Source organism: Rattus norvegicus, chromosome 4 (genome assembly GCF_036323735.1).
Source record: "Rattus norvegicus strain BN/NHsdMcwi chromosome 4, GRCr8, whole genome shotgun sequence".
NCBI classification, from domain to species: Eukaryota; Metazoa; Chordata; class Mammalia; order Rodentia; family Muridae; genus Rattus; species Rattus norvegicus.
In genome coordinates, this window is record NC_086022.1 from 159,806,922 (window position 1) to 159,833,568 (window position 26,647).

General features: G+C 51.8%; 1 protein-coding gene across 1 annotated transcript; it reads left to right on the forward strand.

The window, feature by feature from the left end:
- Positions 1–2,265: 2,265 nt before the first annotated feature.
- Scnn1a (sodium channel epithelial 1 subunit alpha) lies at positions 2,266–25,488 on the forward strand. The gene is made up of 12 exons (NM_031548.2): positions 2,266–3,124; positions 11,813–12,086; positions 13,139–13,329; positions 18,590–18,693; positions 19,036–19,199; positions 19,618–19,716; positions 19,884–20,001; positions 23,077–23,155; positions 23,265–23,322; positions 23,521–23,576; positions 23,720–23,795; positions 24,192–25,488. Exons 1-12 carry the CDS (start codon positions 2,631–2,633, stop codon positions 24,576–24,578), a joined length of 2,100 nt encoding a protein of 699 aa, NP_113736.1. The 5' UTR covers positions 2,266–2,630; the 3' UTR covers positions 24,579–25,488.
- The last annotated feature ends 1,159 nt before the right edge of the window (positions 25,489–26,647 follow it).

Below are 26,647 nucleotides of genomic sequence, written 5' to 3' on the forward strand. Positions count from 1 at the left end.
CAGGGAGGAGCCAGCTTCTCGGAACCTCACAGACTAAACAGTCAGGGGAACCGGGCACCTTGCCTGTAGGACACTGGTTTAAGGATTTGCTTGATTCAAGAGAGCATAGGGGTGGCCGGGATATGGAGAGGTAGGAACAGTTCAGAGACACGAAGCCAAGTAGACATTACCTGGAGAGGATGAATCCATGGGCTTTGTGTGGGAGGGACCAAGCCCCTCCTGCTGGTCTGGTTTCCCAGGAGTTCTGACTGGTCTGTCTCAGGAGGTAATGATCAGAGGAAAAGACGAGTGTTTGTGTTCTGTTTACAACTGCTGCTCTTCCGCATTGTGACGACCGAAAACTGGTTGGTTGTTTTGGAGGGTCAGTTTCCTTATCTGAAAAGTGGAGAAGGAGCCAGCCTCCCTCGTCTTAAGGAAGGTCTCATGAATGTGTCAAGGTGTCTGTCAAACAGCCTAGCTAGCGGGCGGAACCCAGGTTGACTGTTTCAAGAGTGAGACGAGGCATTAGCTCAGAGCGGATCCTCTTATTTGTCTGGTAAACGCCTTATTCTGCCAGATTCAGCTGCCATGCCAGTCTCCAAGGGTGTCACTTGTAATGGGTCCCTCCAGGGTGTCACTTGAAATGGATCCCTCCTTCCACCTCCCCCCCACCCGTGCTCCCCCCACCGCTTGGTTCTTATCCCTGTCCTCATTACCCTTATCTCACTGTATTTCAACTACCTGTTATGCAGGCCTGTTGCTTCCTATGAGCCTCTGTGGCTGCTTGGGTCTGTGTCTGCAGGTCTGGGGCACAGAGAATACCTCTGGCTGCTGCTGCTGCTGCTGCTGCTGCTGCTGCTGCTGCTGGAGAGAGAGTGCGTGGTAGGAAGAGGCAGTGTGCACACCGGAGCACTTTGTGGCTGCCCTCTCCAGGGCTCAAGGGAGGCTATCACTAGCAAGTTCTGCAGGGCCTGGGCTGTGTGAATGACTCTCCCGTGGCTCTTTACACTTTTGGGGTGGGAGTTTGAGGCTTTCACACCTGTGTGGTCACTGCTTGCCTCTGTCTCCTCTAGCTGGCGTAGCTCGAGGGAGATTTTGGAGACAAACACAGCCCGGATGAAGGAGCTTCTTAGTGTGCCCACCCTCCTTGCCCCAGATACTGGCAAGGGCAGAGCTGGTGGTCTCTCCCAGTATCTGTCATCCCTGCCTGTCCCTGGGCTCTTGGTCTGTGCCCGCAGAGCTCTGCCTGGCCCCCACGCACATTCCTGCAACCCTGTGACCACAACAGGGGACATTACACATTCCTGGCCTATCAGCCGATGGTGTCAAAAAGAACAGAATGTCCTAGGACCTGGCCCAGCCCCTACTTCACCTGGGCCCCTCCCAGGCCTGGACAGGGCCAGGAAGATGGGGTGAGAAGTTTAGAGCGAAGAGGATGGGGAAGAGGGTGGTGGGGTCAGCAGGTGCTCCCAGTTTTGGGGGGACCCATTCTCCTTTTCCTCCAGGATCTTGGGTGTGAGGCTGACCTGGGATGACCTTGAGGGACCTCCATCAGAAGGGACCCTGTTTTTTGAGAGTCCACTTAAGCTTTCTTTCCCCTGGCCATCTTGCCTGACAGGGGAGTTCCTTTGGGACTGGCTCCCTCCTCTTCCTCCTCCTCCATCTTCCCTCAGCTCTTTGCCCAGTCCTGTCAGTCTGTCTCTCTTTTCTGCCTTCCCTGTTCTCCTGGTTTCCCCACCTACTCTCAGCGATCCTCCTTCCGCTTTTGCCTTCCTGGCTTTTGTGTGTAGAATCCTTCTTCCCTGCACAGGTTCTCTAAGCCTCACCTGTCTCCTGTCCCTAGTCTCCTTGCTAGTCAGTTCGCCATCAGTCCCTGGCCGAAACTCTTCAGCAGGTACCCGGTTCACCTGTCCCCAAGAGCCCTCCTCCCTGGAGAACTCCCAGACCAGACTCCTCCTCCGACCCTCCCCCTCTGCCCTGCTCACCTTTAATTGAGATGCTAATGAGGCTTCTGTCGCTCCCATCCTTGCGGGTGGCTGACGGGCGGTCTCCAGAGCCAGGCACTGCACCTGTCAGGTGAGAGGGTGGAGAGGCTCCGCTGCCAGATTTAACTGGAAAGGAACCAGTCACAGCCCAGCCACACCTGGAAGCCGGGAGCAGGAGGCAGCTCCGGCCTCCTGCAGCCCGCGGTCCCCGAGGCAGAGAAGGCGGTAGCACGGAGCTGGAGGCCAGGGCTAGAGCCTAGAGAAGAGGACCCAGGAGGAGACAGGGAAGGCAAGGGAGGAAGTGAGGCAGGATCAGAGAGCCTGGCACAGAAAGGGAGACCCAAAGAGAAGCGGGAGTCAGCTGGGCCAAGAGGGCGTGAAAGCTGGAGCCAGTCAAACAGTCCGGGAGGAAAAAAGGGCAAGAGGGAGAGACGCTAAGCCAGGCAGTGCCTGCTGTGGGGACCCAGGGAGGCGCTAGCGGGCAAACGAAGGTGGCCTTCGCTGTGAAGTCCAGTGGCCACTCCAGAGAAGCTCAATACTGCTTGGTTGGCCCCGACTCCAGAAGGTCAGCTGGCTCCTGGAAAGGTGGAGGAGGGTGGGAGGGAGAGTGAACTCAGCCTGGGATGCGGGCACGGTCCCGGACAGCCCCATTCTGCCTTCACGCTAATGATGCTGGACCACACCAGAGCCCCTGAGCTCAACATTGACCTAGACCTTCACGCCTCCAACTCGCCTAAGGGGTCCATGAAGGGCAACCAATTCAAGGAGCAAGACCCTTGTCCTCCTCAGCCCATGCAAGGACTGGGGAAGGGGGACAAACGTGAAGAGCAGGGCCTGGGCCCGGAACCCTCAGCACCCCGGCAGCCCACCGAGGAGGAGGAGGCACTGATTGAGTTCCACCGCTCCTACCGGGAGCTCTTCCAGTTCTTCTGCAACAACACCACCATCCACGGGGCCATCCGCCTGGTGTGCTCCAAACACAACCGCATGAAGACGGCCTTCTGGGCGGTGCTGTGGCTGTGCACCTTCGGCATGATGTACTGGCAGTTCGCCTTGCTGTTCGAGGAGTACCTCAGCTACCCAGTGAGCCTCAACATCAACCTCAATTCAGACAAGCTGGTCTTCCCTGCCGTCACTGTCTGCACCCTTAATCCTTACAGGTCAGTCTGACCGTGGGGAGGGGTGGCTCCGTGGGAGAGCATGTGCTTAGCATGCGGGAGCCCCCCCCCTAATTCTACACTCAGCAGCACAAAAGCAAGCAAGCAGGAGAGCAAACAAAAGTGGTCACAGAGCTGTGGGGCCAGTGAGCGGAGAGGTCAAGGCCTTGCAGGTGCTGTGGGGGTGGATAAGATCTTTGTGTCGAGGGGATATTTGCTGTGCGGTGGTGTAGGCACCATGGGGGTGGGATGAAGGGTGGAAGAGTGGAATGGGAAAGAGGCCCATCGGTAGCTGTCCCCAAAGTCTCAGGCTGACCTGTGCAAGGGATTGCCCCTCAGCTGTCCTACCCACCTGCCCAGGTCTCTGACCTTTAAGGGCTTTCTTTGGTGTGTTCTGACGTTTTGGGTTTCATCAATGGTCTTTGCCAGTTTGGGTCTGCAAACTGGACTGTTACCATGGAGAAGAGAGGAGGGCGGGGCTGGGTGTTTGTACATACCATTGGTCTGCTCTCGGTTCTGCCACACATTGAGACCTTACGTCAAGCCAGACTGTGCTGGGCTCCCAGCAGAAGAGAACTGTTGCTAATTCAGCGCCCTTTATCAAGGGCCAGGTACTTTACCAGGTACTGGAGACAGAAAAGCTACAACAAGGTAGGAGAGGTAGGCGTGTAAACAAATACTGCAGCGAACCGTGATTAGTACAATAAAAACTGGAAGCCGGTCTGCCCTCAAGGAGTGTAAGGTCTCTTAGGAGGGTTTGCATGGGGGTAAGTGCATGTGAGCACAGCCTCAGGAATGTGGGCAATTACGGATGGCTGGGATTGGTCACAAGCGGTGGGTGGAGGCTCCCTCAGGTAACCTGTCATGTCCAAAGATGTGTCATGGATTAACAAAGGTTGGGAAGTCCTGTTCTGGAAAGGTAAAACTGTCCCCACACAACAAACACGGTAGGAGTCACTTACTGGAGCTGAACACGTCAGACCCTTAGAAGTCATCTGCAGCCTCCTGGTGTTTTTATCAGTCTTGGGGTCGGGGCTGGTATTATCCTCATTTCACATATGAGGCCGAGAGGCCAAGGCAAGTCAGCAGGCTCACCGATCTTGACAAGATCCTGACTTACCCTGTTGGTTTGAGCCCCACACTCGGCCTTCTCTTCTTCTCAAGAGGTACAACTTGGAATAAGTGAGGTTTCCAACCACTTGTCCAGTCAAGCCTTGGGATAGCTCTTCCTTAGCCTCATCTCTTCTCAGGTTTCTCAATTCTTTCTCACCCGAGGCCAGGCAGGGTGGGGGACATAACAGGCTGAAGGTGGTGGCAGGGGAGGGGCGGGGTTGGGGCCTGGAAATAGGCTGCAGGCACTCAATAAATATTTGCGGTCACAAAGATGAGGAGATATGGGGAGGGCTGGGGTGATCCTGTTGAAGTCTACACATTTTCTAAGGTTCTGCTGGGTGCATGACCCTGGACAGGCCAGGATAAAACACCAGGGAGTGGACAGCACACTGCCTAGAGGCCCCGGACTAGGAATCAGCTGTCTATACGGAATTTTTCCCTCTTATGAGATGGTGGCAGTAGAGGGAGGAGGAGAGACATCAGAAGGGACGGGAGGGGGGTTGGGGACTTAGCTCAGTGGTAGAACGCTTGCCTAGCAAGTGCAAGGCCCTGGGTTCGGTCCCCAGCTCCGAAAAAAAAGAAAAGAAAAAAAAAAGAAAAGAAAAAAAAGAAAAGAAAAAAAAGAAGGGATGGGAGGGACCCCAAGTACAGGAGGAAGCTAAAGACCTACTAAGTACTTGACTCAGCGTCAGGTGATTTTTAAGCACTAACTCCTTAATCCTGCAAAGTCTAGAGAGGTGGGCATTTCCTTTGTTGCTCCCTCCTCCTCCTCCTCCTCTTCTTCCTCCTCCTCTTCCTCCTCCTCTTCCTCTTCCTCCTCCTCCTCCTCCTCTTCCTCCTCTTCCTCCTCCTCTTCCTCCTCTTCCTCCTCCTCCTCCTCTTCCTCCTCTTCCTCCTCCTCCTCTTCTTCCTCCTCCTCCTCCTCCTCCTCCTCCTCCTCCTCCTCCTCCTCCTCCTCCTCCTCCTCTTCTTCTTCTTCTTCTTCTTCTTCTTCTTCTTCTTCTTCTTCTTCTTCTTCTAAAAAGACAGGATCTCAGTGCAGCCTATGCTGGCCTCAGACTCCTGGGATTACAGGGCACTTGCTATCACACCTGCGTTATTTCCAGTTTTCAGATGACGATAACTGATGTTCACCAAAGGGAAATAATAAGACCCAAAGCCATATGGCTAATAATGAAGACAACAGTGAATAACAGCGAATGCGTACTTATGTCCCAGATGAATCTAAATCTGAATGAGATATTATTAAATGGGCCAGGTGTAATGGCATATGCATTTAAACCTAATACTGTGGAGGCAGAGGCAGGCGGATCTCTTGTGAGCGCAGGCCACACTAGTCTATATAGTTCCAGGACAGTCAGAGCTACGTCGTGTGGTCGGATGTCCCCCCCAAACCCCGGCTGAACTTATGTAGGAGATCCCTGCTCAGCTTCCCTGTCGGCCAAGGTGGGGCACCTGGTAGGAACGCAGCAGGAAGAGAAGCAGAAAGAAAGGGGGCTCCTGGCTAGGAGTGCAGGGGCGGGGAGCCACTGGCCAGGGAGAGGCACAGGTGGCAGACAAGCCAGAGTAGCCTGGTGGTTGCTGCCCTGAGTATGAATCACGGTTGCTGGCACGGGGAGGGACTCTAGTGATCTCGAGTGAGAGGAGGCCAGGAAGGAAGATCCAGTTCCCAAAGGAGGCCCAGAGAGGAGCAGAGTCACACTGGGGTGTCCACCTGCTGAGGGACACAGTCCTCAGAGCATTGTCAAAGGGAGGGCCTGATGGTAGCTCTGTGTGGCTTTACGGAGTCACACTGGGTGTCCACCTGCTGAGGGGCACAGTCCGCAGAGCATTGTCAAAGGGAAGGCCTGATGGTAGCTCTGTGTGGCTTTACGGAGTCACACTGGGTGTCCACCTGCTGAGGGGCACAGTCCGCAGAGCATTGTCAAAGGGAGGGCCTGATGGTAGCTCTGTGTGGCTTTACGGCTTCTAGTTGCTCGAAGGACAGCGCTGCTCCTTGCCACATCCCTGGGAAACAGAGCCCACCTCAAACATATATGGAACTCAGGGCTGGACTCAGGGCAGAATTCTGCCAGGCCTGCTGGCATATGCCAGTAACCCTGGCCCTCAGGAAGTAACGGACAGCGGGAGAACCGGAAGCTCAGAGTTAGTTTAGCTCTAGGTACAACTTGAGTTTGAGGCTGGATAGGCTACATCAGACCCTGTGCCAACAACAAATAAAATCAGGGAAGGACGTGGAGCTTCTGAACAGTGAAGACCAAGGGGCTTTTCTTTTCTGCAGGTGGCAGAGCAAGGGACTGGCAGCAAGACTGAACAAAGGGAGGGCCATTTCCTTAGAGAGCCACTGGAGGTGTGGTTCTGAGCTGGAAAGCTACCCTTGACCTGAACTCTCAGTCTGGATGCCAGACTGTACTTGGCGTCTGGCAGGGAGAGGCCAGACAGAGGCCGAGACCCTGGGCTGGCCAGTGGTCAGGCCTTCCTCTGTCAGGCAGTCTGGTGCTGGGGTCGGGGTGGTACAGTGCAAGAGTTCTTGCACAGGCAAAGCTGTGGGTGTGCTCTGTGTACGGGTGGGTGCGCATGTGTCGCAGTAAGTCTGTGGAAGAGGACTTTCTGGAGCCAGTCTTCGACATCCTTTACCTGGGTTCTGTTTTGGGGGCTGAACTCAGACTGCTCTGTTTGTCAGCAAGTGTCCTTACCTTCAGGGCCATCTCAGCTTCCTGGGTAAGAAGGGCAGATGAGGAAACTGAGGACCCAATGACCTAAAAGCAAAGAGAAACAAAAAGCCACCAGCTGTTGAGAGACATGAGGATCAGAATCTGGGGCTCTAGTACTCTCCTGGTACTTCTGTTACAACTCTGAGGTCGCATGGTAGATAAGTAATAATCGGTACTCCCCTGTGATGGCACACATCTCTAATAACGAATGCCCACGATGATAAAACACCTGCTGCAGTCGCATAGGAGCCACTCTCCCAAGAGTGAGGTGTAGCTCTTTTCATTTGTTATCAGCCCAGCGGGGAGCAGGAACTCTGCCATCTATGCGGGGTTCATATTCCAATGACAACATGGGCATCTAATTGTATTGCAAAGGAAAAGGGTTTGTTTGTTTTTAAATACTTCTTTTAGATTTATTTATTTATTTTATGTATGTGAGTACACTGTAGCTGTCTTCAGACACACCAGAAGAGGGCGTCAGATCTCATCACAGATGGTTGTGAGGTACCATGTGGTTGCTGGGAATTGGACTTAGGACCTCTGGAAGAGCAGCCAGTGTTCTCAACCGTTGAGCCATCTCTTCAGCCCAGAAAAAGGTTTTACAGCATGAGTTGTTATTTATTTTGGGGACTGGCTATCCATAAAAGATGTCTTAGGTCACTAGGGGTCACATTCTACATGGCCTGGGTCAGCTCATGGACTTCCATGCTGGGAAGGGATGGCACAGCTTTAATCCCAGCACTCGGGAGGCAGAGGCAGGTGGATCTCTGTGAGTCTGAGGCCTTCCCTGTCTACAGAGCAGGTTCCAGGGCAGCCAGGACTGTACAGAGAAACCCTGTCTCAAAAAGACAAAACAAACAAACAAACAAAAAAAACAAAAACAAAAAACAAAACAAAAAACAAAAAAACTACAGCAACAACAAAAGAAACAAACAAAAACCCAAGTAGAAGTCTACACAGCATCATCCTGACAGCCTCAGAGAGAGTGCAGCCACTGTGAATAACTCTCCCTAAAGCAACAATGAATCCTGCTTAGAGGCAACAGGGGTTGTCCTGAGCCCAGCCTGCCCAGAGGCACTAACGGTTCAGTCAACAAGGCTAGAATTCAGCACAGCTCTCTGTCTCTGCACGGTAGATAACCACACTCAGCACCTGGGTGTTCTTACTCAACGGCTCTTAAATCCCATCTGTGTGACTGATTACCATGAGAGCTCAGAGCCTACGAAAGATCTGGATAAGGGCTACTCGTTGGGTAGCCTCATGTGTGTGCATTGTGATACAAGCTGAAGCCATAGGGTCTGTGCATATGCCCCACTAGCATTGCTCAGGGCTGCCTGGGAGAGAAAGGGCTGGGAAATTGACCAAATGGAGGAGTGTCAAGGGGGGCCTGGATGAAGCAGAGAGTAGGGCCAAGCTCACAGGTATGCACTGCCAAGCATAGAGACTGGTTTCTTTCCTCTTCTCAGCACTGTCTAGTACTCCTCAGGGCTGGCTGAGAGTGCTCCAGAGGTCCCTGAGTGGATTTGGGAGCCTATCCAGTATATCAAGGATGGAGGCATAGACACATGTGTTACTGTGTGTCAGCCCCAAACCTCTTCGGATTCCTATATTCTGCCATCCTGTCTTAGAGGAGAGTCAGAGGGGAGGCTGGCTTCAGAGAGAGGATGCTCATACCCAGTTTCAAACAATCTTTAGCCTTAGCAGGAGTAGTGGAAAAATAAAAATATATGGAGCCCAACAAGCCTAGGTTTAAAGCCATTGAAAGCTCAATATTTCCCAGATGAGTTCCTTGGTGTAGGTGCCTAGTTGTGGAGTAAGACGGTAAGGCCTGATGGAATTAGATTGGGAACAGGGAACCACCCACTTCCCACAGGTGGTTTGCCTGCCAGACAGACTAGGGTGAGGACAATGAGCACGGTCCAGACAGGAAGTCAAAGTCGCATGGGGTCGGCCATCTTGCTAGCATCCCATCAAAGGAGTCTTGATCCTTTGTTTACCTCCTGCTCTCAGGACAAGACCTGAGTGTTCTACTGTGCTTTGCTCAGTGGTCAGTTCTCTCAGTACTAGTGTCAGTCAAGGGCTCTGAATCCTGTCAGACAGAAGCAGAGGCTTGAGGTCAGAAAGATCCCTGCATAGAACCTAACTTCTGTAGGGACCAAGGGCTGGGAGACCAAACAGGTGAGTGTGTGTTCATTGGCATCCGGTCCAGAAGAGGCACAAGGAAGCTGAATGCCTGGATTGTCACTGAGATGAATTCGGTTCGGAAGTGACACAACTCAGTGGGGAAGAGTGTGATGAAGGCAGACGGGTAGCAATGTGGTGGTGGGGAAAAGGAAGATGAGGTAGTGACCCGTGTCATAGAAATAATCCCAGCAGAGCTAGGGACCTATTCTTCCTGTATGACGCTGAGAAAGTTGAAGTGACGCCGCTTTTCTGGGCTCCTGTCTATGTCTTCCTGAGGCCTGGGCATTTCCAGAGCTTTATGCGTCAAGCTGACCTAGCACTGTGTCCATTCTACAGATGGGCAAAGGTTGGATGCCTGACCCAACATTACATAACTGGGGCACCAGAGCGCCCTTCCAGCAGGGGGCAGTGTGTATGAGCTCTAGTGGTCTTCCTGGGACAAACTGGAGGACACTGAAAAGTTGGAGCGCATTCTGGCTCATGTTCTGGCCACATCATCTTGGAAAAGGGCATGGCAGTGATTTTAGTCCAGATTGTTGAGGAGTATATGTAATGGGTGTACCTGGCTCCTCAGAAGGGCTCACACGGGCTGGCATGACGATTCTTGGAATCATCAATACCGAATCAGTCTCTCGGAAGGCCTTGGGTACACACCTCGGACCTGAGCTCTGTTTTCTTCTGTGAGGGGATGAGGGGTCAGCTACAAAAAGGGAACGCCTAGAGTTCAGTCAGCTGGATTTTCAGAGCCAAAAGGAGAGAATCGCGTACCTCTGAACTGGACACTGGGACCATGCATGAGATTTTAAGTAACCTTGGGCTGCAGGTGTGGCTCAGCGGTGGAGAGTGGAGGAAGGACCTAGCACTCTAAGGCCCTGGGTTTGATCCTGGGGACCACAAAAGCCAAGCAAAGCAAAACGAAATGAAACGAAACTAACCAGTGCCTGTGTCAGACCCCAAGTGCACTAATCTCACATCTCTGGCAATAACATGCTTCACTAGTACTTTTTTTAAAATTATTATTCTTAGACAGGGTCTTATCTTGTAGCCCTGGTTGACCTGTATACCAGGCTGGCCTTGAACTCACAGAGATCCTCCTGCCTCTGCCTCCCAAGTGCTGAGAGATCAAAGGCATGTGACTCTTGAATTTTTCTTTAAGTGACATTTAATAGTCAAGATATTGAGCATATATATATATACACACACTTATGTATATATACATATATATGCACATATATATGTATATATATATATATATTTGATCTGGAAATTGCTATGTATATCAGGCTGGCCTACAACTCACAGAGATCTACCTGCTTCTGGCTCCCCAATGCTGGGATTAAAGATGTGCGCCCCCATGCACAGCAAATATTTTTAAATTATTATTATATTTCAAGTGTATAAGTGTTTTGCTTGAATGCATGTATGTCTGAGCACCAAGTCCACGCAGTACCCATGAAAGCCAAGGGAGAATGAATCAATCCCCTAGAACTGAAGGTTGTGGCTACTCAGGTAGTATAAGTCCCCCACCCCCCAGCTTTTTTCTTTTCCACAACTGTTTTGGGCACAGTAGGTTCTTTGCCAACAGGTGTTGTGGTGGCCATGTCCCTGTAAGCTCAGCTGCTCAGGAGGCTAAGGCGAGACGGTTTCAAAGGTGAGGTCACCCTGAGCTTCATAGAAATCTTGGAAGCACCTGCCACTTCCTTTAAAATTGTTAGCTGAATTTGGGGTCCGGATCATGTGTGGTCTAAAGTTGGGAGACATATGAGCAGCTGTATGATTTCGTCTGTTTTGGCCTCCAGCGGGGTTCCAGTGTGCTCTTCCGTATAAGAAATCTTGCTTATATTTATCAGATCTACTCCTAAACTTATCAGACTTAAGACATTATTTTAAGGGGAGAAAAAAACCACCTTACTTTTGTTTATATGACATGCGAAGGTCTGTGAAAGTAACTTTGAGTGTGGCTGGAAGCCAGAAGAGGGAGTCATATTTTCCTGGAATTGGAGTGTTGGGGTTGTGACTACTCGGATGTGGGTGCTGAGACTGGATCTTCTGGAAGAGCATCAAGTGTTCTCCACGGCAGGCCGTCTCTCCAGCTCCAGTGTGGTGTTTTGAAAAGAGTTTCCATTTGTGGCTAGTTCTTAGAAATGCTTGATATCTGAGTGTTGGTTTTGCCTCTTGCAGCCTGGTTTAATGTATCATTTCTGCTTTGTTTCTTAGACTGTAGTTCTAAGGATGTCCGTCACGCAGATGGTAATACTGGCTGTATTGAGAATGAAAAATGTAAGGATGAATACGGACTAGTATTTGGGTCCCTCCCGAATCTGAATCTCATTAAAATGTAGTCTTCGGGGAAGGGGCAAAGGTGGGAACGTCATCCATCATCCGCTATTTTCAGAGCAGGGCAGGGAGATTCTCAAAGTGCAGTTGCTGAGAAGCCTCGATTTGAAGGTGACAGGTTTTACAACCCTCACCTTCCCCCTCAAATAAAAAGGGATCAGGCAGGGCGACCTGAGCTACCAGCTCTTTCTGACCTGTTAAAGTACATCTCCAACACTCGCCAGCCGACAGCTCTGGAGCCGTCATAGGGATCACTGATCCCCTCCGTGTTAACGGAGAACACCGTGGCCAGGAATTCGGCGGACGGCCCCTAGACCGCCTTTCTCCCCATCGGCTTTTTCAGATACACTGAAATTAAAGAGGAGCTGGAAGAGCTGGACCGCATCACGGAGCAGACGCTTTTTGACTTGTACAAATACAACTCTTCCTACACTCGCCAGGCTGGGGCCCGACGCCGCAGCTCCCGCGACCTCCTGGGTGCTTTCCCGCACCCCCTGCAGCGCCTGCGCACTCCACCTCCGCCCTACTCCGGCCGCACGGCGCGCAGCGGGTCTTCCAGCGTACGCGACAACAATCCCCAAGTGGACCGGAAGGACTGGAAGATCGGCTTCCAACTGGTAAGCCCCGCCCCTTTGTCTAGGGCCCGCCCACGCGCTCGCCCGGGTCCCATGGCCCTCCCATCCCTTCAGATAGAGGCCTGATGGACTTTCGAGCAAATCTGAGTGAGTGAGTGAGTGAGTGAGTGAGTGAGTGAGTGAGTGAGTGAGTGACTGACTGACTGACTGACTGACTGACTGACTGAGTGGTGAGTGAGTGAGTGAGTGAGTGAGTATGTTAGCATAGGATAAGTGGCAGGAAGTAAAACATGTTGTAGAAAATAAACATTTCTGCATTCTAGTCCCTACTGATGGGACTCAGTTGAGACTCTCCCGTGAAGAACTGAGGCTCCTCAAGCCTGTAACAGTTAGGGAAGTAAATGAGACAGACAGTAAAACGAGATGTGCGTGTGTGTGTGTGTGTGTGTGTGTGTGTGTGTGTGTGTGTGTGTACGCGCGCGCGCGCGCGCGCGCGCGCGGGTGTCTGACCCAGGTCCTTGCCCATACTTAGCAAAGGCTCTTCCACTGAGCTACACCCCTAGACCCTAAATTTGTAGATTAAAAAGGAAGGAGAGGGGCTGGAGAGATGGCTCGGCGGTTAAGAGCACAGACTGCTCTTCCAGAGGTCCTGAGTTCAATTCCCAGCAACCCATGGTGGCTCACAACCATCTGTAATGAGATCTGATGCCCTCTTCTGGTGCGTTTGAAGACAGTAACACTGTACTTATATACATAAATCTTTTAAAAAAAGGAAGGAGAAAGGGAGGCCCAGGTGAGATGGACCACACTAGCACACGGAAGTTCTAGGCCCACCGCTGTTGTGGGAACAAACCTCTTATCCTAGAAGCTTTTGCTCCAGTGAAAGGGGAGAATTCTTGCCTGACACTGTCTCAATCCCCTGGTCCTCTGGCCAGCTCTCCTAGGGACTTCTAGGAGGGTTCCTTTCTCCCCTTCTGTTCTAGCCACAGCTGTTCCCTATACCTACCTGCCAGTCAGCCCTCAAAACACCTCAGCTCTCTGTCCCTCACCTTGATGGCTCTCTGATGTGCTCTGACTTTCCTGTCTCCATGCAGTGCAACCAGAACAAATCAGACTGTTTCTACCAGACATACTCCTCTGGGGTGGATGCAGTGAGGGAGTGGTACCGCTTCCATTACATCAACATTCTGTCCAGGCTGTCGGACACCTCGCCCGCTCTAGAGGAAGAAGCCCTGGGCAACTTCATCTTCACCTGTCGCTTCAACCAGGCCCCCTGCAACCAGGCGTGAGTAGGCCTTGCTGGCTCAGTTGTTCCTCAGGATCTCCTCTCCTGCGTCCTCCTGTGGGCTCAGGAAATGCTTGGTGGTTAGGTGAGGAAGTGATGGAATGCAGATGCCCAAGTCTTTGCCCAGATGTCGTCTGTAGACGGGACTGTGGTAAGATCCATGGATGGCAGGTCCCAACCCGAGTTACCACTATGGTTCTGTCTCCTCGTGGCCTGGTGACTCTTCATTTCACATCGTTCTTTGGATTCTTTTCTTTGTAAAACAGAAACCCAAACATAAGAAAGTAGGTTTACTCAGTAAATATTTCTGACTGTGTAGACCATGTGCCCGACTCTGCTGTGCGCATCTGGGATATATGACAGGGAAAACTATGTTCAGTCCTTGCCCGGTTGGCATTTCACTCAAGTGATAAAGACCACGATGCTAATACCCACCTTAAGAGTCATGTGTGAGATGACAGATGTGAGGTCCCTTTATACACTCTGGGGCATGGTGGGGGTCAGAATGTGAGGTTACTTTATACACTCTGGGGCATGATGGGGGTGAGTCCTCTTGCACCCAAACGGGTGACGTAAGATACCCAGAGTATGTTCAGAGACATACTAAGGATTTCCCACAGCCCACTGTCCCTCGTGGATAATTTCCGTCATAATGTCCTTCTAAAGAGGTCACAAGCTCTCTGAGAGCTGGTACAAGGTAGAAGTGAGGGGGGCTCCCTTCTATAGCCTCTGGCTGCCTATTCCTGCTTTCTCCTCTACCTCTGCTCCTTGGTTTTCAAGGGCCACCTTCTTGCTTCTGCCTGGCTGGGGAATGGCACTGAGGCAGTGTCTTTCTAGGGGACCCTTCCCTCCAGTGTCACCCGAGAGTGGCAGCAGGACCAGGTGTCACCTGCTTCTCCTCCAGCTTCTCACTCTGGGCCCACAGGCTTCCCATCACAGCTCTGTCCTGCCTGTGCTCTTTGTTTGTTTAGGGATAAATGCCAGCAGCTGGGAAGTGAGGCAGCTAAGCCAGGGCCAGCCGCACCTGTCCTGCCAAGCCTCTCTGTCACCTTCCACCTGGAGTTTTGGTCCCAGTCCTCTCCCTTTGTTCACTCCAAGCTCTTGCCCCCCTTTCCTGGGAAGTCCACTGTTCATCTTAGTCTTGGTGCGCGGAAAAGATCCTGTTCTTTTCCACAGAGGGCTGTTGGGGCAACTCTATAAACTGTCTAACTTTCTGCCTCCAAGTTCTCGCTTCCCTCTTCACAGGAAGTCTTCGTCCATTTCTGTTGCTATAACAGAATACGACAGACTGGTTGACTTATGAAGAAAAGAAGTTCATTTCTTATAGTGCTAGAGGTTGAAAAGTCAAAGAGCCTGGTGCCGGAACTCGATGAAGGCTCCCACAGCATAACAGAGCAGAAAGGGGAAGGGAAAGTAAGCATGTGAAAGAGTCAGGAAGGGCGGGCCTGACCGAATAATAGGCCGTGTCTTCCTAGCTAACCCTCTCTAGAACTCCGTGCGACCCATAGATTCCTTCGTGAGGATTTCTCCACAGTCCTGTCTCTTCCTACTGAAGCCCATCTCCAACGCATTGGGAAGTACTTTTCCAACCCAGGAACTGAGAGGCACATTTGAAACATAGCAGGGAGCTTAAATTTGTTATATTAACTATTCGGGTCAGACCTGTTCGAACTCCTCTCAAGTAGGAGCTGGAGAGACTCAGCAGTTAAGAGCACCGGCTGCTCTTGCAGAGGACCTGGGTTCCGTTCCTAGCACCCACATGTGGCTCACGATTGTGTTTAACTCCAGTTCCACAGGATCCAACACCCTTTTCTGGCCTCCAGAGGTGTAAGGCATGCTCCCGGGACACAGATATACAAGCAGGCAGAGCACTCACACGCATACAATTAATACAATAAAATCCTCTGCAGTCTGATTCTAACTGCACTTCCTTTGCATGGCCTCCCGGATCCTCCTCTTCATGGCCTCCCCGACCCTCCCCTTCTCCTTCTTTTCCTCTTTTGGTTTTCTTTCTCCTTTTGTTTTTTGTTCTGAAGATCAAAGCCAGGCCCCCACAGCATGCAAGCAAGCACTCCATCCCTGAGCTCGTCTTCAGACGTAATCTTCTCCTTAATAACCCGTAGTAAAAGTCTTCCCTTTCATATGTACAATTTAGTGGTTTTTAAATATTTTGGAGTTGTGCAACTACCGTCATTATCCAATTTTAGAACATTTTCCTCACCCACCCCCAAGGAACCCGTCTACTTGTTAGCAGTTCCCTATTCCATCCCTTTCAAGCCCTGGGAACCACTCATCTGCTTTCTTCTTGTCTCAATGGACTGTTCTCTGTGGGGATTTCACGCAGGGCTAGGGATGTAGTTTGGTGGTAGATTGATTGTCTAGCATTTATTAGGTTCTGGGGTGAATATGTATATATCATATATAATATATATAATATATATACACACACATACATATATGTACATATGTGTTTGTGTATATATATGGCATCTTTTGTGATTGATGGCGTCTTTCACTTAGCATGTTTTCCAGGTTTGTCTATGCTATAGCACGTGTCAGAACTCACGTCTGAGCAATACTGTGTCGTCTTGTATGAGACACCTTCCCGATGTGGAGCATGCCTACCCTTTGGCCTTTATGAAGGACACTGATGTGGATGTCCCGGAGTGAGGCTTTAGACTGGCAATGTTTTCGTTTCGCTTGGAATGCACCTGGAGTGCATGCTGGCTCACCCAGCGTTGGGAAGCTGCTGGACTTTGCCTGGGGATTCAGGCCTTTATATCCCCAGCAGCAACCCTGAGGGATCTAAGTTCTCCACATCCTCTGCCTGTCCTTGTCTACCATCCAAAACAAACAAGCAAGCTGACAGAATCACCTGTACTTGTTTGTATTTGTGCCTGTGAAGGGGCAGAGGCCAATTTTCAGGAGTCGGTTTTCTCAACCGCAGGGCGGCAAGTTTGGTGGCAAACACCTTTACCAGCTGAGCCTTCCCTCCCGTCCCGCTGCCTCTTTCCTATTAGGCAATAGAAGCAATCACTACCACCCTAGTGGGAAGCCAGCGCAGTTCACTAAGTACTGGCACTTTGGCTTAGACCTCAGGTCTCTATCCTACCTGCTTCTGGAATCTTCGTTTGACAGAGGAGGAGAGTACAAAACTTGTTCGGCTTTTTCGCCAGTATTTGCTACAGTTAGCATTTACTCTAAGGAGTTGAATTCTAGAGCCTTCTTTTGGGGTGGGGTGGGGGGCGAGGTCTTGCTCTTATCCCAGGCCAATGTGGAACTTACTATGTAACCTGTAGCCCCAAGTAGACTGGCAACAATGCTCTCGTGTCGACCTTCCAAGTGCGAGATTACAAGAGGGCATCGCCATTTCTAGATGAGGCCTTTTGTTTGTTACATTTCTGTGCACGCACACGCACACACACACACACACACACACACACACACACACACGTATACACATACATGCTGTGATGTACTTGTAGAGGTCAGAGGACCTGTGGAAGTCAGCTCTGTCCTTCCACAATGTGGGTCCTGGGGAATTGAACTCAGGTTGTCAGTCTTGGCAGCAAGCACCTTTACCTGCTGAGCCATCTTGCTGGCCCAAGGCTTTACTCTTAACTATCACATGATTTGGTTTCTCAATGGACACTGTACTAATGTGTTCAATGTACATTTCCCTGTACGTGCATTTACAAAGTTTACATTTTATATACATACGTGATCTTGTGTGTTATAGATCTTATCTTCTAAAATACAAAGCTAAGCTCTGTATTCTAGACCCATTCTTTTTTTTTTTAAGATTTATTCATTTATTGTATATAAGCACACTGTAGCTGTCTTCAGACGCACCAGAAGAGGGCATCAGATCTCTTTACAGATGGTTGTGAGCCACCATGTGGTTGCTGGGAATTGAACTCAAGACCTCTGGAAGAGCAGTCGGTGCTCTTAACCGCTGAGCCATCTCTCCAGCCCTCTAGACCCATTCTTGATGCTCCGTCGGACCCACTGACTTCCCCGCTACACACCATCCATCATGGTGGGAATCCACTACATTGTGCCTTTCCCCCTCCAGTGAGTGGGGATCAGTGACCCTATAAGGTAGACCTCTCCTCTTTACATCCAGATCATCTCTGGAAATGCTGGCTTTCTGACAGCCTAACATGAGCCGCAGTGTCCCTCGTCCTGAGCCTGCCTTTGGTTTTCAAAGCCAGCAGACTGTCCTGGAGCTTCTGGATTTGCTCTCCTTGTTTCAGAGAGGAAGTGAATGACCTGGGAGATGGGGCTCGTTCAGAGCCACACCCACCTGTGGTCATTGTCCCCTCCCACTCTTCTACTGGTCACAGGACAGAGCCTCCTGTCCAGGGTTGGTTCCCACTGCCATCTCCCACATGGCAGGAAGTAGAACACAGGTCCCCACTCCCCACGTGGCTCTTAGAACCTATGATTTGCTGCCAATCTGTCTGTCTGCTGCGGTTGCATGGCTGTGGTTCCCAAGCCTGTCAGAGACTGGCTGTTATCACCGGACTTGTTAATCTGCTGCACAGAGGCCTATGGGGAACGCTTGGCTTCAGTCCTGCCCTGTGCTCTGAACTTCTTCCCTTCGGCCCCATGCTCACTGTGGCTTTCGTTCCCTCCACCAACTCTGACTTCCTCCATTTCTCCATTCCCTTCATCTGTGCATCAAGAGCCAAGATTTCGATGCTGAATGGTTAGGAGCATTGCCCGAGTCTTAATATGACATTACAGGACACAAGTGAGCGAGCAGTGAGGTCGAGGAGAAGAAGCCGGTCTAACAGCTCTCAACCCCAAGCCCACCTTCACCTGTGGCCTTGGGATCCCCAATGACTGGGAAAGAAGGGCGCAGTGCGGAGGAGGCTCATCATGGAGGGTGCATAGCAGGTGGTGTCAGTGGACCCAATGGGGCATCATGGGTGGATCTTAAAAACAGAGCTTAGAAGGGTTTCGTTCTTCTAGAAAAAGATAAAGTAGACTTGTAACACACAAGATCACGTATGTAAACCCCAGGCGTGCCATCACTGTCTGTGTGGTCCTGTATGATGTAGAATGGGACTGTTCGGCTGGAGGGACAAAGGAGCGAGCACAGGCCTACCTCCCGGTGCTGCGGACACATTGGAGGTGACAGGAAACTGAGGCTCCTGAGGCCTGGAGGGGAATCTCCTCGGCCTCACCTCATGCTCCGCTGAACTCCTCTACATCCCTCTCTGATCCTGTTATCCTGGTTCCCTTGCCTACTAAGGAATTATTCCAAGTTCCACCACCCCATGTACGGGAACTGCTACACTTTCAATGACAAGAACAACTCCAATCTCTGGATGTCCTCCATGCCTGGAGTCAACAATGGTGAGCAGCTCCTGTCCCCATGATGCCCTTCCCGCTGACCTGCCTCACCTGCCCTTCCTTACCTCAGCCTTACATTCTAGAGATGCTGGGTGTCTTCTGGGTCTCACCTTGGTATGCCGCTTGCTATCGTGGAAGGGTCTGCCCTGTCCTTTCTCCTCCAAACTCCCCCCATAGCCCATTCTAGGCATGGAAGGCATTCTATCCTTTAAGCTAGCCCAAAAACCAGCTCCAGGTTGCCAGGTCTGAGGGGTTCGCTGGCCTTGTTCTATCAGGAGATGGAGGGCTCTGCAAGGGTGAGAGGGTGGATCTCCATTCTGAACTCTTCTCCTGCTGCATCCCCAGGTTTGTCCCTGACACTGCGCACAGAGCAGAATGACTTCATCCCCCTGCTGTCCACAGTGACGGGGGCCAGGGTGATGGTGCATGGTCAGGATGAGCCTGCCTTTATGGATGATGGTGGCTTCAACTTGAGGCCTGGCGTGGAGACCTCCATCAGTATGAGAAAGGCAAGGACATTCTGATTGGGAACCTGGGAGGAGAACCCCAGTGGAGGGAGAGGAAGACTTGGGAAATGGGAGGTAGATTTGGCAGCAGGAGACTGAAGGGAGGTCTTTGGGAGTAGAACCAGAGAGAGGGGCTAGCCAAGGGGCCCCTGGGAAGCAAAGCTTTGAGAAGAACTCAGTGCTAAGAGGGGTTCAGGATGTCCTTAGGATTTCAGAGGGTTCTCTAAACCCATGCAAGGCCTTGAAAGTGGTACAAGGAGGAGTGTTTGGGGTGCTGGAACATGCTTTGAGATGGGGAGACTGATGGATTGCTTGCAGGGTTCGAGTTTGAACTTGGGAATGAGGGAAAACTCAAGGTGAAGCCTGAGTCATTCCCTCTGCCCACCTCGCATGTGATCTCTTGATGCACAATGGTTCACAGGAAGCCCTGGACAGCCTCGGAGGAAATTACGGCGACTGTACTGAGAATGGTAGCGATGTCCCGGTCAAGAACCTTTACCCTTCCAAGTATACACAGCAGGTACACAGAATCCGTCACAGCCATTCCTGAAACTGCACATCAGTCAGCTGGGTGGAGGGATGGAGGGGAAGTAGGTTGGGAGTGGTAGAAAGGGCCGTGATGTGTCCTGGTGAGGAGGGTGGGGTTGGGCCGGGCCTGAAGCCTCTTGCTTCTCCCCTCTCCTCCAGGTGTGCATTCACTCCTGCTTCCAGGAGAACATGATCAAGAAGTGTGGCTGTGCCTACATCTTCTACCCTAAGCCCAAGGGAGTTGAGTTCTGTGACTACCGAAAGCAGAGCTCCTGGGGTGAGCCAGGGAGCCCCTATGCTGTCTGGAGCTCACCTCCTTTTCCCTAGGTGCTGGCTCCCAGAGGCCTTGTCTGGGACGGCTCACTCCCACCTGGCCCAGTCTCCAGCCAGTCTCTGCTTGCTTTTCTTCCCCTTAGTCCTTGCCTCAGTTTCCCCGATCCTTCCCTTCCTGTCTTTGACTTTTGTGCATTAGTGAAGGAATTGTCCAGCTTAAAAATAACCTACAGGGGTTGGGGATTTAGCTCAGCGGTAGAGCACTTGCCTAGCAAGCGCAAGGCCCTGGGTTCGGTCCCCAGCTCCGAAAAAAAGAAAAAAGAAAAAAAAAATAACCTACAGCACAGAAGGAAGGAAGTGTGTGTGTGTGTGTGTGTGTGTGTGTGTGTGTGTGTGTGTGTGTGTGTATGTGTGTGTGATATCTGTGCTTGTGCCACGTGAGTCACAGGTTGGGCTCTGTTCAAGCTCAGGAGCTTTACCCCCTGAACTATCATCTCTTCCCCCAGGGATTCAGTTTGTAAATCAAAAGTTAGAAAATGTTTTTACCTGGAGCAAGGCACAACAGGACAAGTTGGAGAGCCCTGGCACAGCCTGCTTATCCGGCCATTGTCTTGAACACACCCTTTTCCTTTCTGCTGAGGCACAGCTATCCTAGGATGCTGGGAGAAAAATATCCTAACAGGAAGCTGTGGGGCTGCAGGTTCCGTCTGCACAGACTGTCTCAGACCCCTCCTCCCAGGAGTTTACACACTCCACTCTCTAGCTGGGTGAGAGAGGGAGGAAGTGGGCCACTGCTGAGGGGGCAAGGCACCAGACGCAGTGGACACAGAAAGACCACTGTGGAGTTGTGTCACCTCCGCCCCGGTCCCATCAGTCTGTGGTATCTGCCTCCTTTCTTACTTGGTCCACTCTGACAGTCCTTGTCCTGTCACTGCTTTTGTCAGGACAACTCCTCCTTCCTTCCCCCTGTCTCCTTCCCTTCTCCTGCCTCCTGCCTCTTGCCCACTGCCCTCTGCCCCCTGCCTCCTGCCCTCTGTCTCCTGCCTCTTGCCCCCTGTCTCCCGCCTTCTGCCCCCTGCCTGCTTCCTCTTGCCTCTTTCCTCCTGCTTTTTGCCTACAGCCCCCTGCCCCTGCCTCCCTTCTGTTGCCCCTGCCTACACCCTACAGCTCCCTGACTCCTGTCCCCAGCCTTGGAGGATCACAGAATGTCAGAACTGGAGGGAACTCAGAGGCCACTTGGTGTCCCCTTCTTTCTTGGATGGACATACAGAATCCTGAAGGGGAGGAGAGACAGGACATTGGGGGAGCTCTTCTCCTCCCTGCTTTTCAACAAGTCTAAGTTCTTTTTTATAAGCATTTATTTACTCAAACAGGGTCTCACTGCATGGCTCTGGCTGCCTCGGAACTCACTATGTAGACCAGGCTTGCCTCAAACTCACAGAGATCCTCCTGCCTCTGACTTCCAAATGCTGGGATTAGAAGCGTGGGCCACCATGCCCGGCCTTCTTTCTGAGTTCTTGTGGCTTAGAGAAATCTGAGAGAAACTGTGCAGGTGAGGGAGATAGACTGAGCTAACAGAAGCTTGGTAGCCTTCCTCAGTCTTCTTCCCCAGAGACAGCAAGATGCTAGGCTGCTTCCTACTAAGTCCCAGCATGGTGGGTAGAGCGCTGGGTCAGACATGGAGGACTTGTGTGTACCACAGCACCTCCCCAGTCTCTCTGTCTGTCTGTCTGTCTGTCTGTCTGTCTCTGTCTCTGTTTCTGTCTCTCTCTCTCTCTGTCTCTCTCTCACACACATACACACATTTCCATGCACACACCTACACTATAATAAAATATTATTTTTTTATTTTTCTTGTAGCTCCCGAATGCCGTTAGACCCCCTGAGCCCTCTCTTCTCCTTTTCTTACTGAGATGGTTTGGATCTTACAAACTTCACTCACTCAAACTGTACGGTTTTAGTTAAATATAATTGTAGTTGGCGTTGGGCTCTTATTCTGGTCTCACAGTCACCTTCTCTTTGAGGATTTTATAAATTACTTCCCAAAGACACTTTGCACCTGTGAGCAGTCCCCTGAGTTTCCCGACCCCCACTGCCAGCTGCTGGGCGACCACTCACTAGTCCCTGTGCTGAACGGTCCACGTAGACGGAGTCATGAACCGATGGCCTCTGCTCCTGGCTCCTTTAACTTAACAGTGTTTCCAGGGTCCATCCATGTAATAACACGGCGACACTTTCTCCCTTGTTATGACTGAGCAGTATCCTGCTGTGTAGTCGTAACACTTCCGTTTGTTGAGGCAGAATCTCACACTGTAGCCCAGGCTGGCTTCAGACTTAACAGCAATCCTCCTGCCTGGGGCTCGTGAGTGCTGGGATTGCCATTGTGCACTGCCACACCTGGCTCCGTTCTACATGTTTTATTCACGTACCCTGTTGATGGGTATCTGGGTGCTTCTACTTTGTAGTTTGGTGACTAATGTGCACATTCGTATACATGTCCTCGTGTGGAGCTGGACTGCTCAACCCTTCTGAGGCACCGTCATACTTTGGGGGTGACTGTAGCATCTTTTTTTAAAATATTTATTAATTTATTATAAGCATACTGTAGCTGTTGTGAGCCTCCATGTGGTTGCTGGGATTTGAACTCAGGACCCCTGAAAGAGCAGTCAGTGCTCTTAACCACTGAGCCATCTCTCCAGCCCAGCTGTAGCATCCCATATTAAATGATGGCCCTAGTGGTCCTTGTTGGGCCCCAGTGGTCCTTGTTGGCGGTTTTGTTTTTGTTTTGTCTTTAATAGCTTTCCTAGTGAGTGTACAATGGTATCTCATTGTGGTTTAACCCCTTTATTATGCAACCATTGTTCCCATTTTTTTTTCTGACTTAACTTTTGTGCCTTTTGGACACATCTCTGTGGGTGTTCCTGACCCCCAGCTTCCTTGAACAATTTTGTTGTGGTTGCCACTCCCAAGGCACCATTGAAATGCTCTTGTAAAGTGGGTGCCCAGGCAGCGTGTAAGACCTTGCTTGTGGAAAAGGTGGAAATGCCCTCAGAAAACAGGCGCTTCTCTACACCCACAGGCTATTGCTATTATAAACTGCAGGGCGCCTTCTCCTTGGACAGCCTGGGCTGTTTCTCCAAGTGTCGGAAGCCTTGTAGGTAAGGCCCTTTCTCTGGGGGTGGGCCTTGCAGCAGCTGCTTAACCTGGTAGAGTGAAGGTAGCTGGGAGATTCCCACTCCGTAACTGGGCACTTTGATCTGTCTGCAGTGTGATCAACTACAAACTCTCTGCCGGCTACTCACGGTGGCCATCTGTGAAGTCCCAGGTGAAGTAGGGACGGGAAGGGAGGGGAGGGGCGGATGTTCACATGGACATAGTCGCACACACGCACAAGTGGACATAACACAGTGGTCCTCTGAGTATCATACATGTTGGTATAGTTGACTGATATTACCCATCCCTGTAAACATGAGGGATACAGAGGTGACCCCCTTGACCGCTCTCCTCCCCACTCCCCTACCAGGATTGGATCTTCGAGATGCTGTCCTTGCAGAACAATTACACTATTAACAACAAAAGGTCAGGCCTGCATCTGAGCTCCTGGGCAGGACCCTGGTGGGGAAAGGAGTTCTGTGAAGGGGTTCTGGTGGAGATATTGGGGAGAGGGCCTGTAGGTGGTGTTAACCCTACCACTTCTTCCCACTCTCTCCCCTTGCCCAAAGAAACGGAGTTGCAAAGCTCAACATCTTCTTCAAGGAGCTGAACTATAAAACTAATTCGGAGTCTCCTTCTGTCACGGTATGGTCTGCCTTAGTCAGGAAGCCTGTGACCTCCTGGGAGCTTGGCAGCATAGCTGTGAGGGAAGACAAAGGGTCACCTTGAAGGGTCAGAAGGGTTTGTGCCTCAGAAGCAGAAAACAAGGAAAAGGAAGAGGGGTTCGGGATAAGGGGGAAGAGTTGAAGGGGGGATCTGGGGGATGAGGTGAGTGGTGGGAGGCATGCACGTGCGGCAGACGGCTGGAAGAAGGCCCTTGAGGCCTGCCCTGGTTTCTGCTGGTCTCATGACTGTTTACTGTGGGTGATGACGGGTCGATTGGGGCTGCCCCTGCATGACAGGAGGCGCTAGAGTCCCAGGTGGGCCCTAGCTGCAAGGGAGCCTGTGTGGTAAGGGGATGGGTACTTCCTTCTCCCGCAGATGGTCAGCCTCCTGTCCAACCTGGGCAGCCAGTGGAGCCTGTGGTTTGGCTCGTCCGTGCTCTCTGTGGTGGAGATGGCGGAGCTCATCTTCGACCTCCTGGTCATCACACTTCTCATGCTGCTACGCCGGTTCCGGAGCCGGTACTGGTCTCCAGGACGAGGGGCCAGGGGTGCCAGGGAGGTGGCCTCCACTCCAGCTTCCTCCTTCCCGTCCCGTTTCTGTCCTCACCCTACATCCCCACCACCTTCTTTGCCCCAGCAGGGCATGACCCCTCCCCTGGCCCTGACAGCCCCTCCACCTGCCTATGCTACTCTAGGCCCCAGTGCCCCTCCACTGGACTCTGCGGCGCCTGACTGTTCTGCCTGTGCCCTGGCGGCGCTCTGAGAGAGGAGAAGGATCCTCTCACCCAGCCCTGAGCTCCCTTGTAAACTGATGGATATCTCACTTCAGCACATCTTCCCCAGCGGCCCCGCCGAGCCCTCTGTGGTGTGCCTGCCTGAGGGAACAGGCTGAGTAAGGGGCCCAGGAAGCCGTCCAGAGGACAGGGGCTAACGATCTGCTCAGAGCTGCCCTGCCCCTGCTTCTGAACACTGCCTTCCACACAAGCACAGACAAGTTCCCTCTTCCCTCGGATCAGCCCAGCCAGACTTGGAGCTCTGACAAGGAACTTTCCTGGGAGAGGACCAAGGAACAAATAGAACAGCCATCGCACTCCTACCCCCGTGACCAGAGGCTGGCCTGGCCTCACTGCCTTCAGGGACACTGATGTCTGCTCCTCTCCTTGAACTTGGGTGGGGAACCCCACCCAAAAGCCCCCTTGTTAGTTCTTTGGCAATTCCCCTCCCCTCACTCCTCAGGGTGGGGACTAGAGTAAGACAGACCAGGGTAGGCCTGGTGTTCTCTCTCATTCTCAAGACTCTCTCATTTGATACACCATACCCCAGTGCCTCTGTGGTGTTGTCTCCTTCTTTCTGTTTCCTCAGCCTGGAAGCTTCTTTCACTGTCCCTCAGAACACACAGTCTATGCATCCCTTAGAAACCTGCCCAAAGGCACCATTTCTTTTGTGAACTCAGTTACCCTGTTATGTCTCCCCCAGAATTGTCGCCCTCTCCCCTCACCCCCACAGTGTACTGTATTATATGTTCACATTCTTTTGTGTCTGCCTCCCTGGGTAAACTGAGCTCCTTGTGTGGTCAGGGATGAGATTTGCTCTGTTTTGTATCCTTCCGGTCTAGCCCAGTCTCCCACTTGGGACGGGTAGGCAGGTACTCAATAAAGGCTTGTTCCATCAAACAGCGTCTGCAGAGCTGGATGGGGCCTCATGAAATAGCTAGGGAGGGGCATGCAAGTCCCTGAGGCACCGCCTACATTTTTGGGGGAAAGTCTTAGAGCAGAGGGAGGGGACAGGCAGCCATCCCAAAGTATCACAGTATGTGTCAACAAGAATTGACTTCTTCAGACTCCACCCTGCTGTGATGTGACCTCTGCCACCCTCCTCCCCACCACTGCCCAGATGGAGATGGAGGAGGAAAAGGAGGAGGAGGAGGAAAAGGAGGAGGAGGAGGAAGAGGAGGAGGAGGAGGCTTGACCAGTTCTTCCAGTATGTCAGAGCCTTGGGTAGTCTTATCCACAGTGAGAGGGGCAGAGGGAACCCTTTCAACCCAATAGAGAAGAAGCTGGGGAATGTCTGGGTGGAACCCTCACCTGCTCTGCCCACTGTAGGGATGTGACCAAGGATGCAGAAGTGGGACCCTGTGTTTGGGGAGTAAGACTGTTTCTCTTTCCCCATTCATCATCCTTAGGAGGCAGAGGAGAAGTGGGGCTTTTTTTCCCCCTTCAGGGAACTCCTAGGTAGACCTTGCTGGCCTTGAACTCAGAACTCACAGAGATCTACCTATCTCTGCCTCCTGAGTGCTATAGTGTAGTAAAGGTTTGGTCATTTTTATTTGATCAAAGGTATGTGGAGAAGGGGATCTTGTAGAAAGAGGGAAGGAGCAGGCCACGGGTCATGCGACCTGAAGGCTTTGACTTCCCTTTCCTAGACTCAAGCAAATGTTAGGAAATGGTGTTGTTTCAACAGTGTCCCTGTCACAGCCTCAGGTGTGGCTGCTCTGGCTTCTCTGCCTGGCCCCAGCCTTGTCCCTCCCATCCCTGTCTGCAATGGCACGGAAGGGAAGGCCTGCTGGACAGAGACCAAGCTGGATGTGTTATGGAGACTGCAGTCAGCTTTCCCTTCCCCTGAGCTCCAGGTTCCCCTTATGCACCTGTAGTCCCTCCCTAGGGTCTGTCCTCACCTTACTTCTCTCCTGAAGACCACTCCTGGGACTGGGGATCAGAGCGATAGAGCACTTCACTCCTCCCCATTTTCCTTATCTGGCTTAGCAGATGAAGTGACTTGCTTGGGTTGTAACTGTCATAGAACTGGCCTGGTATCACTGATTCACCTAGCCTC